Source organism: Oenanthe melanoleuca, chromosome 2 (genome assembly GCF_029582105.1).
Source record: "Oenanthe melanoleuca isolate GR-GAL-2019-014 chromosome 2, OMel1.0, whole genome shotgun sequence".
Classification (NCBI taxonomy): domain Eukaryota; kingdom Metazoa; phylum Chordata; class Aves; order Passeriformes; family Muscicapidae; genus Oenanthe; species Oenanthe melanoleuca.
In genome coordinates this window covers 2,353,195-2,368,263 of record NC_079335.1, presented here as the reverse complement: position 1 = coordinate 2,368,263, position 15,069 = coordinate 2,353,195, and the positions used below count along the sequence as shown (strand labels likewise).

General features: G+C 46.2%; 1 protein-coding gene across 3 annotated transcripts in view; it reads left to right on the top strand.

Annotated features, from left to right (window-relative positions):
• ADGRB1 (adhesion G protein-coupled receptor B1) overlaps positions 1–15,069 on the top strand; it is a 197,992-nt gene that overhangs the window by 177,482 nt on the left and 5,441 nt on the right. For 2 of the 3 annotated variants that reach the window (XM_056485647.1, XM_056485646.1), the window contains exons 27-30: positions 128–167; positions 3,712–4,388; positions 4,945–4,980; positions 5,576–5,680. In XM_056485647.1, the coding sequence (XP_056341622.1) occupies positions 128–167; positions 3,712–4,388; positions 4,945–4,980; positions 5,576–5,680 (858 nt within the window). Of the gene's footprint in view, positions 1–127; positions 183–3,711; positions 4,389–4,944; positions 4,981–5,575; positions 5,681–15,069 lie in introns of all 3 variants that reach the window. The other variant, XM_056485648.1, reaches the window with a different exon arrangement.

Genomic DNA, 15,069 nt, shown 5'->3' with positions numbered 1-15,069 from the left:
CTCCTCCCCTCTCCTGGCAAAGGCTGTGCCCACCTCACTGGTTAAAGTGGGAGTTTTGCATTTTCCAAGTTTTCCTGTCCTTCCCCACCCCCTTTTGAGCACACCCTCTGTGTTCTCTGTCTTTCAGACCGATTTCGAGAAGGACGTGGACATGGCTTGTAGATCAGGTGAGCACATCACAGGTGAGAATCAGCAGGTGACCTGGTTTGAGGATTGAACTAGGCCATTTTTTCCCCCCCTTTCTGTTTCCTTTCTGTGTGTCTTGGTGCCTTGCATGTCCTCTGGTGGGTTGCCTTTCCTTTCAACCCTGGCCAAAAGAAAGCAACACTCCGAATTCTCCCTTTGCTTTTTCTGGTTCCCTGTAGCTCTTCTGGCCTTTTAACTGAGATCAAGCCTTGCCTCTCAGGAATTGTTTTTTTCCCATGGAACAGAGAAGAGCATCAAGGAAGAAGAGATGGATCCATCTCTTCCTGCTGTGATCCTTCTTTTTTCCAGCAGCCCGAGGGGCTCACACCATCCTCAGGGAGCTCTGTGCTCATGAAGGGTGTGTTTGTGGAAAGTCTGGGATCTGGAGAGCCTTCCCACCACTCCACCTGCCTCCAGGCCCTTCTGTTCTGCAAGTGGTTGGATCTCTCCTCCTCCTGCTCCTTCCTGCTGTGTGTTCATCACACAGGTTCCTTTGGGTCCTGAGGATGTGCATGAGTTGACAGCCCCATTTTCCCAATAATCCCAGGAGTGTCTGTGCTGCCTGGATTCTCCCTGGCTGCCTGTTCCTCTCTGCAGGTCTCATCCTCTCCTGGTCCTGGCATGCCTGACCTTTTGGCTGAAGTTATTTTTTGTACCTTTTGTAGATATTGAGGCTTTCATTTGCCTTCCCAGACTTCTCCCCTCTGCCAAGCAAGAGAAATACCAGCTTGCTTGGAAATTGCATAATTCATATCTTCCAAACCAGGATCTTCCCAAGCCAAGGACAGCACACTCTGTGTTCAGTTACCACTATGGCAAAGCTTCTCTCTCTGTCTTTTTATTAATCTTTCTTTCTTGCCTTCCTTCTTTCCTTTTTTCTTGACTTCTTTCCTTCTCTCTTTCTCTCTTTTCCCTGCCCTGCCTTTTTTCTTTCTCCCCTCCTCTCTCTCTTTTTATAAACACCTACCTGTCCTTTTAATTTATCTTTTTCTTTATGTCATCTATCATTTATTTATCTGCTTCTAATGTATTTATCTATAATTCATCTCCTTCATTCTGTTTTGCAATCACTTATTTATCTCTGTCCTCAGCTGTCTGTCTTGCTGTACCTGTTATTTATGTATTTCTGTCTGTCAACATTTGTCCCTGTCACTGTGTTTCTGTGTATTGTCTGTCACTGTCACTATCATTTATCTGTCTAATATCTATCTATATCTTATTTATCTTTTCCTGTCCTTCTCTCTGCCTCACTCCCTCTCCCTTGAGCTTATCACAGTCACAGTATATTTATCTCACTTACCCCTGTGATATCTTATTTCATGGTCTCTTTCTGTCCATTTATCTCTTTTCAGGGTCTGTCCTTTTTTTTTTTCCTGTTTTTCTGTCTCACACTCTCTAATCTAATTTCTAGCTGTCAGCCTCTTATCATTTGTCTCCCCCCTCTCTTTTGAGACCAAATACCTGAGTCCCAAAAAATCATGTGATAAACGTGTGTGGGGCCATGTCTGATGTTCAGGGAACATTCACCAGGCACAGAATCAGCTGTAAACCACTGCAGACCCCAGATTCCTCCTCTGGAGGAGCCTTTCTGGATCTGCCACCCCATCTCTTAATCCCAAATTGAGTTTCCCAGAGGAAGGGAAGGAGCTGATTTGTTTCACATGATTTCAGGGCAGGAACCCCTGGATCAGCAGCTTGCCAACAGCCTAAGCTTCCCCTCCTTTGCCAGCATCCAGCTCTGCAACTTGTATTTGTCTACCTGGAGATTTTCCTCCTCTCATAAAGTGCTATTGATTGTGCCAAGATAAGTAGTGAATAATAAACCTCATTTCAGAGACCTTTTTGGAGTGGTGCATCATCCCATGCACTCTGTTACTGAATAATAGAAACCAGGAACCCATCCAATGGTTTCTGGCCATCATTTCTCCTGGAGGCACCATCTCCCCTCTTGTGATGGATTGGGGATGTGGCTGAGACCACTCATAACCCCTCACATTGGTAGGATTTGCTGCAGGGCTGGGTGTTGAAGGCTCACTCTGCTCCATGCTTGGAGATTGCCCAGTGGAAACCTCTCCAAACTTGTTTTCTGCAGCTGATGTGAGCATGGAGAAGAGCCTGGATCAATAAACCTTGCTGGGACTCCCAAGGGAAGGGTTTCACTTGTCTGATTTATCCCAGTGATGCCAAGATGATCATGGCTGCCAGAGTTTTCAGCTTTAAAATCTTTTTACAAATTCTTTTTATTCTCCTGCTCATCCTGCCTTGCCTGCTCTGTAGTCTTGAGGGTGGAGCTTTGATTTTCCCTCACTCCCACTTGGATCAAGTAGGAAAATCAGTGTGTCCTCAGTGCCACATGGAGCAGCTGAATAATGTCAGCTTCACACCAAAAATCCTTCTCCCTGGTCCTAAAAAAGATCCATTTACCTATTTTTATTTCCTCCTGAGATGGATGAAAGGGGAACATACATTTATTTCTCTTTTCCTGTGCCAAAATCCTAGGTAAGTAGCCAACAACACTTCATGCCTGCCCCACAGTCTGATTTCCATGATTTTCTGATTTTCCACCCAATGGAGACATCAAGGTTGATGTCATTGTTTTCCCAAGATCTTTGTTGCAGCCTGAAATCAACTGAGCAATACATTATTATGCCTGGAAAAGGGGCAAATGTTTTGTGGTTTTTTTTTTGGGGGTTTTTTTTGTGGACAGTGTTGTGCAGTAATCAGTGTTCAAATGTCTTTTATGATGTGTTCACTTCCTCCTCAGTTTAAAGTTTTCCCCTGTTTTTAAGGAATATTTCCACCACCAATTCCTCTCCTGAAGGGAAATCAAAAATTGCTAAATAATTAGCTCTCACAAAGGCTCACCATGATTACTGGAATGTAAGATTTTTTTGGAGAGCAATTTGAAATTCATACCAAATAGGATGTGTTTCAAAATACCAGTTTATTAACACTGGAACTGTTAAGGGAAAAGAGCAACCTGAAGTATTTTAGTGAGTTGATACAAAAAATTGAATTTGAAGGGAGCTGGAACTTGATGATCTTTTAAGTTCTCTTCCAGCCCAGACCAGAAGTTGTATATTGTTATAGTTGTATGAATCATTGATAATGTTGTATTTCAGCTATTTCTTGAATCAAAATAATTTTTTTACATTAAAGCAACCTTTTATTTTAAAGAATTCTACTGCACAGACTGATAACATATAGATTTCATATATACATGCATATACTAGATGTACCTAAAAATCCCTTTGGTTTTCAATGTATTGTTATCAATATGTTGGCCTGGATGGGAGTTTTGACCATGGTTGTGTTGGAAAACTCACATCACAGAGAACTCTCCCAAAATAACCCAGTTTTTTTCCTCCCTTGCTTTAATTTTGCCTCGAGTGTCCTGGATTTTAAAAATATAAATAATGTTTAACGCTCTTGTGCCTCTTTGGGAGAGGTGCTGGCGGGTGGAGGCGTCTTGATGTGTCACAAAACCCCAGGTGAGGTGCTGAGGACACTTCTCTGTCTCCCCAGTGCTGAACAAAGACATCACCACGTGCAGAACCTCGACCATCACGGGGACCCTGAAGCGCCCGTCGCTGCCCGACGAAGAGAAGCTGAAACTCAACCACCAGAAAGGCTCATCCAACTTCAACAGTCTTCCAGCCAACGTCTCCAAGATGCACCTTCAGGGCTCCCCACACTACCTGGGGGCCATCAACCTGAACGAGTTCAGCAACCACTCCCTCACCCTGAAGAAGGACAAGAGCCAGCCGCCGAAATCCATCTACATCTGCGACGGGGACATCTTCAAGAAGTTGGACTCGGAGCTGTCGCGGGCGCAGGAGCAGACCCTGGACACCAGCTACGTGATCCTGCCCACCAACACGTCCACCCTGAGGGCCAAACCCAAAGATGAGAGCAAGTACAGCATCAACATCGACCAGATGCCTCAGACGCGGCTCATCCACCTGAGCATGGCCGCCGAGCCCGGCTTCGTGGTCAAGAGCCCGCCGCGGGAGCCGGTGGCCGTGGCGTGCGGCGAGGTGCAGGGCTCCTCCATCGTCCAGCAGCAGCAGCAGCTGGCTCCACAGGGCGTCTCCAGCGAGGCACAGCACCCCAACAGCCTGTGTGACGCGGCTGACTCAGGGAACTCGGGCGTGGTGTCCAAGAGCGAGACCGTCTCCACGCTCTCCATGAGCTCCTTGGAGGTGAGCGCGGGAATTGCGGGGCTGTTCTCAGCCCTGGGTGGGGTTCTGCCCTCGGCCCAGCCACTCCAGGGGTTGAAAAGGAGGACTTTAGGGAAATGCAGCCTGTTGTCTGGTGTGGGACCATATTTTGGGGTGTGATGTCACAACTTCCAGAGCGCATTCCATTGCTGGATCAACTATTTTTAGCCCTGCAGGTGCTGGAAAAAAAATCATTAATTTGTCAAATACTGTTCATTTTAATGGTCTTGTCTTTTCCCCTTAATATCCTCTGCCCTATTTCCCATTTTTATGGTTTCAGTCGTGATACAGATGAGAAAGCCTGAGTGATCCAGGCTGGACAGGGCTTGGAGCAACCTGGGATAGTGGAAAGTGCCCATGGCAGGAGGTTGGAACTGGTTGATTTTAAGATCCCTTCCAACATAAATGATTCAATAACTCTAAATATTTGGCACTTCCCATCGTGAAGAGCCAGGAAAACATGTTAAAGGTGTAGGAAAAGGGAATGGTTCTTCCTCTTACTGATCTTTACTCATCTCTTTCTCTCCCAAATACCCAGAGGCGGAAATCCCGGTATGCAGAGTTAGATTTTGAGGTGAGTGCATCCCTTTCTGAATGTTTGAGCCACCCTCTCCAATTATCTCACCTTTGCCAGAGCACAGCAAATCCATATTCAGCCTGCTCATACATGGAAAGGGAAGTCCTTCTGGAAATTGTCCTGCCTCTCCTTCTGGGCAGCAGAAGGTAGAAGTGAAATGCAGATGGGTCAAATTAAAAGGAAAATGAGATTGTGGAAGATTTTCTAATGAAATTACCCGGATTCTACATGTTTGGATGAGCTCTGAGAACATTTACAGAGGTGACAAACTGAGGAAAGGCTGGGCATGGGGACAGGAATCAGTTAAAGAAGGGCAGCAAACCTTCTTTAGGACATTGACAGTTAAGCTCAAATTCTGCTGCATAAAAAATTGATTGTTGCAAGTTTAAGGGGGTTATTTTAGGTCAAAAATTAGTATTTTCTACTTTCTCCCACCATCTCACCTTGAAAGTAAAGGCAGTGCTGCAGTGGGTCCTCAGTAAATGCTGAAGGTATTCTAGGCACCTGCAGGGAGGCAGAGCTGGGATTTAATGATGTAACTCTGGTGGGAGGACAGGATTTGCTGACCTGTGGCCCTTTGTGTTTGCTCCAGAAAATCATGCACACAAGGAAACGTCACCAAGACATGTTCCAGGACCTGAACAGAAAACTCCAGCACGCAGAGAAGGAGAAGGAGTCTCCAACAACAGACAGCAAGGTTAGTCTGGCACTTCCAGAAGCCCTCTGGTGCCAGCAGGAACATGGGGAGCAGCAGGAAATTGGTTTTCTGCCATGAATGTTACAAAAAACATGTTTAGCACACAGCAGCCCATGTCTGTCCCTATGTCTGTCCATGGTGTTGTCTTCCCTGTGTCTGTTCTTGGTGTTCCTTTCCAGGTCATCCCTTCGTGTCCTATTCATCCACTCCTAGGAACTGGAAATTGGGTTGGCCATGAGGAAATGTGGGTGGAGAGGGCAGAAAGAGGGGAAGCATCTACTTGTGGGGCTGAGGCAGAGGCCAAGGGGGCACTGATGGGATATTTAGGATGGCCACAGCAGTGGGATTTCAGGAGTGATGTTGGGAGCACATTTTGGGGACTGGAGCCTTTTAAATGTGGATTATTTGTGACAGCATGTGTAAATGAGTGAGTCCAGACCATGCCTTGAAGGTTCTCCAAGGGCTGGAGCATCTCTCCTGTGAGGAAAGGCTGAGAAAATTGGGATTGTTCAGCCTGGGGAAGAGAAGGCTCCTACATGAGCTTCTTGTGGCCTTTCAGTCCCTACAGGAGCTGGAGAGGGACTTTGACAAGGTCATGTAGTGACAAGACTGTGACAACCAACAAGGGCCAAGGGCTTTGACCTGAAAGAGAGCAGGTTTGGATGGAAATTGGGAAGAAATTCTTCACTCTGGGGGTGCTGGCACAGATTGCCCAGAGAAGCTGTGGCTGCCCCATCCCTGAAAGTGGCCAGGGCCAGGTTGGATGGGGCGTGGAGCAGCCTGGGATGGTGAAAGGTGTCCCTGCCCATGGCAGAGGATTGGAACGAGATGAGTTTTATAGTCTTTAGTCTTTTCTAACCCAAACCATTCTGTGATCCTGTCATATCCATGTTTTTCCTTGACAGGAGCAAAGTTCCAGGGAAAAGGACTCCTTTAAAGGAGACAGACTGAGGGCAGGACCTTTCAGCCTTTCATAGGCACAGAGATCTCAGACTGGAAAAAATTATCAGGAGCCTCTGTAATAACTGGTGTTGTAGATAATGAAATGAGGAAGAGCAGGCAGATGGCACCTTGTACCTTCCACAGGTCTCAGCCAGCTGGGCAAGGACAGAAAGGCTGCAAGGAATTCTTACAGCTGCAGCTGAAGATAAAAACAAAGCAGCAAAGCCAGGTTGGCAGTAAGAAATTAAATTTCCTGCACTCAGGAGAAAAGTAAGGCAAGCTAATTATAACAATCCTTGGTGATTTGTAATCAGAACCCCTCATGACAAGAAAGACATTGAGGGGCTGGGGAGAGAAGGGCAACAAAGATGGGGAAGGGTCTGGAGCATTGGTGAGGAGCACCTGAGGGAGCTGGGGGGACTCAGCCTGGAGAAAAGGAGGCTCAGGTTCAGGTTTCTGCTCTCTAGAACTCCCTGACAGGAGGTTGGAGCCAGGTGGGGATAGATCTTCCCTCCCAGGTAAAAAGTACTAGAACAAGATGAACCAGCTCCAGTTGCACCAGGGGGAGGCTCAGGTTGGATATTTGGAAAAATTCCTTCAGTGAAAGGGTGGCCAAGCATGGGAGGAGGCTGCCCCAGAGAGGTGGTGGAATCACCATCCCTGGAAATGTTCAAACCCACGTGGATGTGGCACCTGGGGACATGGTTTAGTGGTGGCCTTGGCAGTGCTGGGTTAACAGCTGGATCAGTGATCTTGGGGCTCTTTTCCAGCCCAAATAATTCCATGATCCTAGGACAGATCCAGGATGTAGCAACCCCTGCAAGGTGGCAGGTGTGACACTGTTGGGGCTTATTTTGATGGGACTCCCTTGGAGGCAAGAGCAGAGCTCAGGGGGTGATAGAAAAAGAAGTTTGAGGTTTTTTGGAGGGAAACAGACACTACAGAGCCTTTGGTCTGTGTTCTCACAGCACTGCTGTGCTGACCTCCTGAGATGTTACCCCAACAAATCCTACTTTAATTTCATGTGGCAAGGTGTCATTATGGAGTGAGAGGCAATGGATCTACAGGTTCAGATCAAAGAATCCTGCCTGGCCCAGAATACCAGTGTCCCACTCAGTGTCACGTCTCTGGGTTTTTTTTTTTTCCCAATTATTTCAGTATGATGCAGCTGTAAACCCAAAAAATGCTTAAATCTGGTGTAAAAGCTAATCTGTGGCCTATTTGCAGGAGGGGTTTATAGATTGGGAAGGTTTTAGCATTTCAGAGATGCATCTCTGTAGAATTAAAGTTGCCACTGTCAGCTTCAAAGAGCTTTGAGCTGCTGAAGGAGGTTCTGAGGTGGCTTTTGCATATTGACTGAATCTTTTTAAAGTTGGGAATTTTCCCTTGGATGTAACAGGAGAGAGGGAGCTTGTGAAGAGCAGGATTGGCTAGTCAGAAGTGGGTATTGGTTTAAAAAAACATCCAAAGCAATACAAAGTCAAATAAATAGGTTTTTTGCAGCCCTTTTTGTACCATTTGCTGCTGAGGACCCCATTGGAACTCAGGCCTTATCTTCAGCTCACCCTGAGAAGGCAAAGAGCAGATAACAGGGATTAAAGGAACAACAAAAGAAGGTTTTCTCTTTTATGTGTGTTTAGGTTATAAAATGATGGAGTGTTTCTTCTGGTGATAAAATAAACCTTAGTGTAAGTCTGGCTTTCATTTGCATTGCAGAGCATCCTGGACCTATCCCAACTCCTTCCATGACATGAATCCAGCTCTGTGCCTTTGTGGGCATGGACAAGGTCACCAGGATCCTGGGGTCCCCCTGAACCCTTCCCCATCCCAGAGCAGAAGGGATATTTCCTGGGTCTGCTCCATCTCCAGCCTGAATTGCTGTTCTCTCTGATTTCCCTTTTGAATAAACAGCCACAAAGTCAAGCTCCCAGGTCTCTCTGCAAGCCTGGCATTGCCCCAGCCTCTCCTGGCAGCATTTCCCATTGTCCTCAGTCCTTTCCAGGATACATGCTTGTCCTGATCTTGCTGTTCCTCCCTCAGCTCCAAGGTCAGAAAAGTGCTGATGGAACTGGAACTAAATATCAGCATAGGAGGCATCCTGTGGAGATTGCTAAGAATGGTGCTGGCCATTTTTAGGGATCAGTTTTTTAGGGATTTTGATGTAAATGCCATCCCCACAGTACTGCAGTGCACTTACCATATCACATCACACACAAAGCTCCTTTCACATGAACTCCTAATTGTCAGATTTTAAGGAAGCACCAAGAGAAGAATGGGATGAAGGAAGAGATTTTCAATCTCTTTAGGAGAAAGGGTGGAAAATTCAACCATCACATTTATTTATTGTTGAGAATTTCTCCAGCTTCAAGGGTAAAATATGATTTTTAGAACCCCTTTTTGAGGGGTTTTCAGCCAAGACACAAAGGTTTATACATGCACATGTTCCTCCTTTTTAAGTATCCTGACAGATGGAAACTTGGGATAAGTGTTAGTGCTGTGTACACTTGATAAAGAAAAATGTCCTTTGCTCACTGTCCCAGAGAAGTTCCTGTCAGAGCTGGAAAATCAGGGATTCACAAAATAATTAATGTTGAAAAAGACTTCTAAAATCATCCATTCCAACCACTAAACTGTGTCCCAAAGTGCCGCAGCTAAAAATTCCTCCCAGGGTGTGACTCCAGCACTTCCCTGGGCACCTGTTCCAATATTCAATATCCCATCTCTTTTGACAACCCTTGAAGGGAAGAAATTTTTCCTGATACCCAACCTAAACCTCCCCTGGCACAACCTGGGGACCTTTCCTCTTGTCCAATCCCTTGGGAAGAGACTGATCCCTACCTGGATACAACCTCCTTCCAGGGAGTGGTAGGGAATTGTAAGTGGAGACGGGTTTGGGGATGAATTCTGCTTTTCCATCAACCCTGATCCACTGGGATTGGGGTGTCCCCACTGCCATCAGCTTCCTAATTAGTGGAATTTCAGGAAGCAGGATAGTTCCTGGAATGCCAGTCAGGTCTGAGTCTTGCTCATGTTCCAGGAATTCCCAGGAATGTGGTGCTGGCCACAGTTGTTGTTTCACTTGCTAGAAACCAAAGCAGATTCCTAATGGTGAGCTAAGTTGAGCCTCAGAGTTCAGTAATAAAGAATTGCCCTCCTTGAGGAATAAACATAGATTTTTCCATATTTTCTTTTCCAGTTTATTGCATAAAATTTATTCCATGGGACACATAGTTTCTTTTGTCTGTACCTCAACTCTAAAATGCTCCCACTGGAAGCACCCTCAAATATTCCTGATTAAAATCACATTTTCCAGCAGGATCCATGTTCAAAGCACACAGGACCACACACCCAGGTGGTGTTCACACCTTGGCCACTCATCCCTGCAGCAGAAAAACTTGGCTTTAAGCTGAAGGAGGGACCTTTAGATGGGATTTTGGGAAAAAGTTCATCCCAGTGAGGCCCTGGCACAGGCTGCCCAGAGGAGCTTTGGATTCTCATCCCTGGAAGTGCCCAAGGCCAGGTTGGATGGGGTTTGGAGCAACCTGGGATAGTGGAAGGTGTCCCTGCCCATGGCAGGGGGTGAAATAAAATGATCTTTAAAGATCCCTTCCAACCAAAACCATTCTGGGATTCTGGGATTTGTGGCTGTGTGGACTGATCAGGGACACTATTTCCTAAAATTATTTTTTCCATGCTAGGAAATTAAGATAGGAGCAGGATGACATCCAGCAAGATCTGATGACTGCCAAGTTGAAAAGTCAGGTTTTTATTGCACTGATGGATCTCTGTATGACCTTATCATGATCCTTCCCACTCTGGATATTCTGTGGTAAATTTTTTCTCCCTTGCACTCTTCAACTTCAGGTGAGGCAAGGAAGGTGGAGGTGATTTTTTTCTAACTCAGAAGGAAGTTTGGGAGTTGTAGGCAGGAATTCTTTGCTCCTGTTTTACTGGTATTTGGGACAGATTTTCTCTGCCCACTTGAAGAGATGGTAGAATCTGAAAACAGCACCTCAGGAGCAGCTGGTTTGCTGTGCTCCTCCCAAACCTGTGGTCTCCCACTGTTGCTCTTCCATTTAATCCCAGACCAGACTGGAAGCTGGTGCTGCCCCAGAGCAGAAAACTGAATGAAATCTGTGTGTGTGTGAAATATTGGTCCCTGTGACTGCTTATTTGCAATCAGGAAGCATCAAAGGAACCAAAAGCTTGGAGACAACCACAGCAGGATCTGCATCAAAATACCCAGCCACCCCCATCAGGCTAATGAAAATTTAAATTTAGATTTTCCTGATGAAAATTTAAAGCTCTCTTGGTGTCTGGGATGCACCAAACCCTCATTTTTAAGGCTGCAATAAGCAGTGAGTGGCTTATAAATCTCTCTTTATATAAGGGAGATTCTGGATGTATATTGGAATGTTAGCTTGGGACTGACTCAGACAGCAGAGTTCATCCTTCCTAATCACTCCCGTCACTTTGACTCCTTCTTTACCTCCCCAATTGGTGCCAAAAAAAAAAAAAAGAAAAAATCCCATTGTTGGAAACCCTTGCTGCAAGTTTGTTTCTCCCTTTCAAAGCCTGACCTTTGCCTGGCAGACTGCAGACTCCACCATGCATTTTCTTCCCCCTTTTCCTCCTGAATACACAGAGTTACCCAGGTCTGAATTCTTGCAGCTGAGAGTTCTTCACATTAAAGCAGGGTAGTGGTTATTTTCAAGCTGCTTTGTACTACACAGGAAATGTTTTTCCTGTGCAGATCTGTGTTCTCAGGGTTTAACATCTCCAACTCCTGGCTCCCTGGGAGTTAATTGCTAAAGAAATTCCAGGGTTTAGGCTGGACATTGAGAGGGTTTTGTAGGCTTTTAAAAAAGCCAAGGTTTTGCTTCTATGCTTTGATAGCACTGGAAGTGATGCTCCTGCCTTCCCCCTCAGCAGGAATCCTTTGATCCAGCTCCATTAGAGAGGCTGGAATCACATCCACATCCCTCTTTTCCTGCCAGCATCTCGTTTGGCATTCACTCTGAACAGCAGCACTTTGCTTGTGCTGAGGTCAGAGCTGGACAGAACTCTGCAAATTCCTTGGAATTTCTCCTTCTTGATGAGGAGCTCCCTGCCACATTCAGCTCCCTGCAGCTGGAATGGTTTTTGATTTGGCTGCTGTCCTGCAGCTCCCATGCAGGATCTGGGCTCAGTTTATTAATTCATAGACTCACAGAATGGTTTGGGTTGGAAGGAACATTAAAGATCATCTCATCCCACCCCTCTGCCATGGGCAGGGACACCTTCCACTGTCCCAGGTTGTTCCAAGCCCCATCCAGTCTGGCCTTGGACACTTCCAGGGATGGGGCAGCCACAGCTTCTCTGGGAAAAAACACAACTCTCAAATCCCATCCCAAATCTCTGTTCATCCTTAAAAGCACCTGCTCCAAATCACATTTTACAAAGGTACAAAGTTTTCTCTGCCTGACTTTTCCTTATTTCCTTCTGGACAGTGTTTCTGTCTTGATTCCTCACTTTGTTTTCTCACAATGAGATTTTTCTTAGCGTTCCTCTTTGGGCATCTGGAGATTTGCCCATTCCACCAGCACTGGCTTTGGCAACCTAATGGAGCATTGAGAAAAAAGAGCCATGAAGTGGGCATGGAGTCACAGCAAAAGGGCAAGGGGTTTTAAGATGACAAAGGGCAGGGTTAGATGGGATATTGGGAAGAAATTCTTCCCTGTGAGGGTGGTGAGGTGGCACAGGTTGCTCAGAGAAGTGGCTGCTCCATCCCTGGAATTGTCCAAGACCAGCTTGGACACAGCTTGGAGCAACCTGGGATGGTGAGAGGTGTCCCTGCCCATGGCAGAGGGGTGGGATAAGATGATATTAATGTCCTCTCCAACCCAATCCATTCTCTGATTCTATAATTCTATGTTTCTATTAATATTGATCAATATTGTAGTTCATCCCCAGGCAGGGCTGTGTCTCCCTGCTGTGCTCTGCTACAGGAATTGGAAAATTGGGAATCTGCTGGCTGGGTGTCCCTCTGCAAGGAAAGCTCCACTTTTGGGAAGGGTGTCTCTGTGTCACATCTTTAATCCTCTCTGCACTGCTTAAAGGCAAATTTTAACAGACCAATTAGTGCAGCTTTTATAGGGAGGAGCTCTGCATAAAGTCTGATAATTGCTGCAATAAATTCTGTTATGAAAGTGACGTCAAACCTTAATTCAGTCAGCCATAAACCATCTGCCAGCTCCCAGGTATCAAAATACACCATCAATCAGAAGTTCACCTCCTCCTGCAGATCAGTCCTTTTGTCCCAAATATTAGGGGACAAAATTTATCCCAGAAAAACCTGTTCCCATTATCTTCTGCTCCAACACCAGCAGTGCCACCAGCACATTGAAGCTGCTGGGTTTTTATACTCTGAAATCTGAATAATTCTTTATTAAGTCTAAATAAAAGACTCCATGAAATCATAATCATGCTTTGGGTGCTCTTGGTCCCCTGCTGGATCCCCAGTTGTCCCTGTGAGGCAGCTTTGAGGGATTTCAGCATTTTAGGGAATTTAGTCCTCCAGGTGGGCTCTTCACAGACCATAAGCATCATCCCAAAAAAAGGTTGGGATTGGACCAACTGGATTAACAGCAAGGATGCTCTGGAGAACAGCCTGTTCCTCATGCTGGTGGGACCACAGGTGTTCTGTGCAGCCTTCAGGCTTTTCTGGAGTCAATAAAAGACTTCCTTGATCCAGAGCCTGTTCACCTTCAGCTGTGTGGCCTCGCTAGAATTTGTCTCACAGCCACCCCTCCAGGATGGATGAAGTTCAGGGAGCACAGAAGCAGAAGAAAAATTTTTATAGCCCAGCAAATGCTGCATATTTAAAGTTTCATAACTGATTTCTAAGTTAAAACCACAAATTATTTCTCTCTTTTTTTTTTTCAATTTAATTTGATGAAATTCTGAACAAAGCCAGCCACTTCCTTTTATTCCGGTTTTCTCCTAAATGAAAAGGAAAAAAAAAAAAAAAAAAAAGAAACAGCACAATCTTTGTAGTTCAGTAGCACAAAATGAAAGAACTTGTTTCTGAGAAGGAAAGGAAAATTTATCATTCTCTAAAGGAACAAGACAGCTTTCCCATTTTCTAATCACTTTTCATCAACATTGATCTGAGGATGGATTTATCACATTTATCTTTCAAATTCCCTGCTCTGTGCTCTGAATAACTTCATCCTGGTCCTACAGCCATCAGTGCATGGGGAGAGCCCATTTGGGTCATGAAATATCCTTCAAGTTGACACCAGAGGCAAGGAAAGCAGCATGGGAGTGGCTGGTTCCAGGGGAGTTGTCACTGGGTGCTCAGCAGAAAGCCCTGAATTGCTCCTGGGGTTATTCAGGTCAATAAAAACTGGGTGCAAAAAAATGAAAACTCACAAAACAACAAACAAAACCTTCAAAAATACAAACACAGGGAGGTGCAGCTGGAGCAGCCTGAGAGGTTGAAGGGCTTTGGCTGAAGTGGGGGATCAAAGCTGTGCCTCAGACTCTTGGGCTGTGTTCAGGCACTGCAGGGATGTTGCTGCTGAGGAGAAGAGCACTGGGATACAGGAGCTCGGGATGGAGCCAGCCTGCACCCCTGGAGGCAGCACAGGGAAGTGTGGAGGGCCAGGGAGGGGATTCTGCCCCTCCAATTGCTCTGGTCAGACCCCACATGGAACCTTTTGTCCAGTTTTGGGGTCCCAGCACAGGAAGGATGTGGAGCACCAGGATGCTCAGAGGGATGGAGCAGCTCTGCTGTGAGGAAAGGCTGAGAAAATTGGGAATGTCCAGCCTGGAGAGGAGAAGGATCCAGGGAGAGCTCAGAGCCCTCTCCAGTGCCTGAAGGAGCTCCAGGAGAGCTGGAGAGGGACTGGGGACAAGGGATGGAGGGACAGGACACAGGGAATGGCTTCAAACTACCAGAGGGCAGGGAGAGATGGGATTTGGGAAGGAATTCTTCCCTGTGAGGGTGGGGAGGCTCTGGAATAGAAATCCCAAAGAAGCTGTGGCTGCCCCATCCCTGGAAGTGTCCAAGGCCAGGTTAGATGGGGATTGGAGCAACCTGGGATAGTGGAAGGTGTCCCTGCCCATGGCAGGGGATGAAATGAGATCATTTTAAGGTCCCTTCCAACCCAAACCCTTCTGTGATTTTATGATGCTTCTCTGAAGACCCAGGGTAGGGTCTCACCACCTTCCCATGCCCACCACCAGTCCCACAGGTGACTCTGCAGTCTGCCAGGAGCAGCTTTAGCAGCAGGATGTGTGGATTATCTCAATGCACTTTGCCAGAGATTTGGGGGTTTTGTTGGCACTGCATCCTAAACACCTTTTATCCCAAATCCTCTACCTCCACCTTAAAAATTTGCAGCTAAAATGAAAGTCAGGGCTGAATGAAGGAGACTCCCAGTGTCACCAGGATGATGAACACC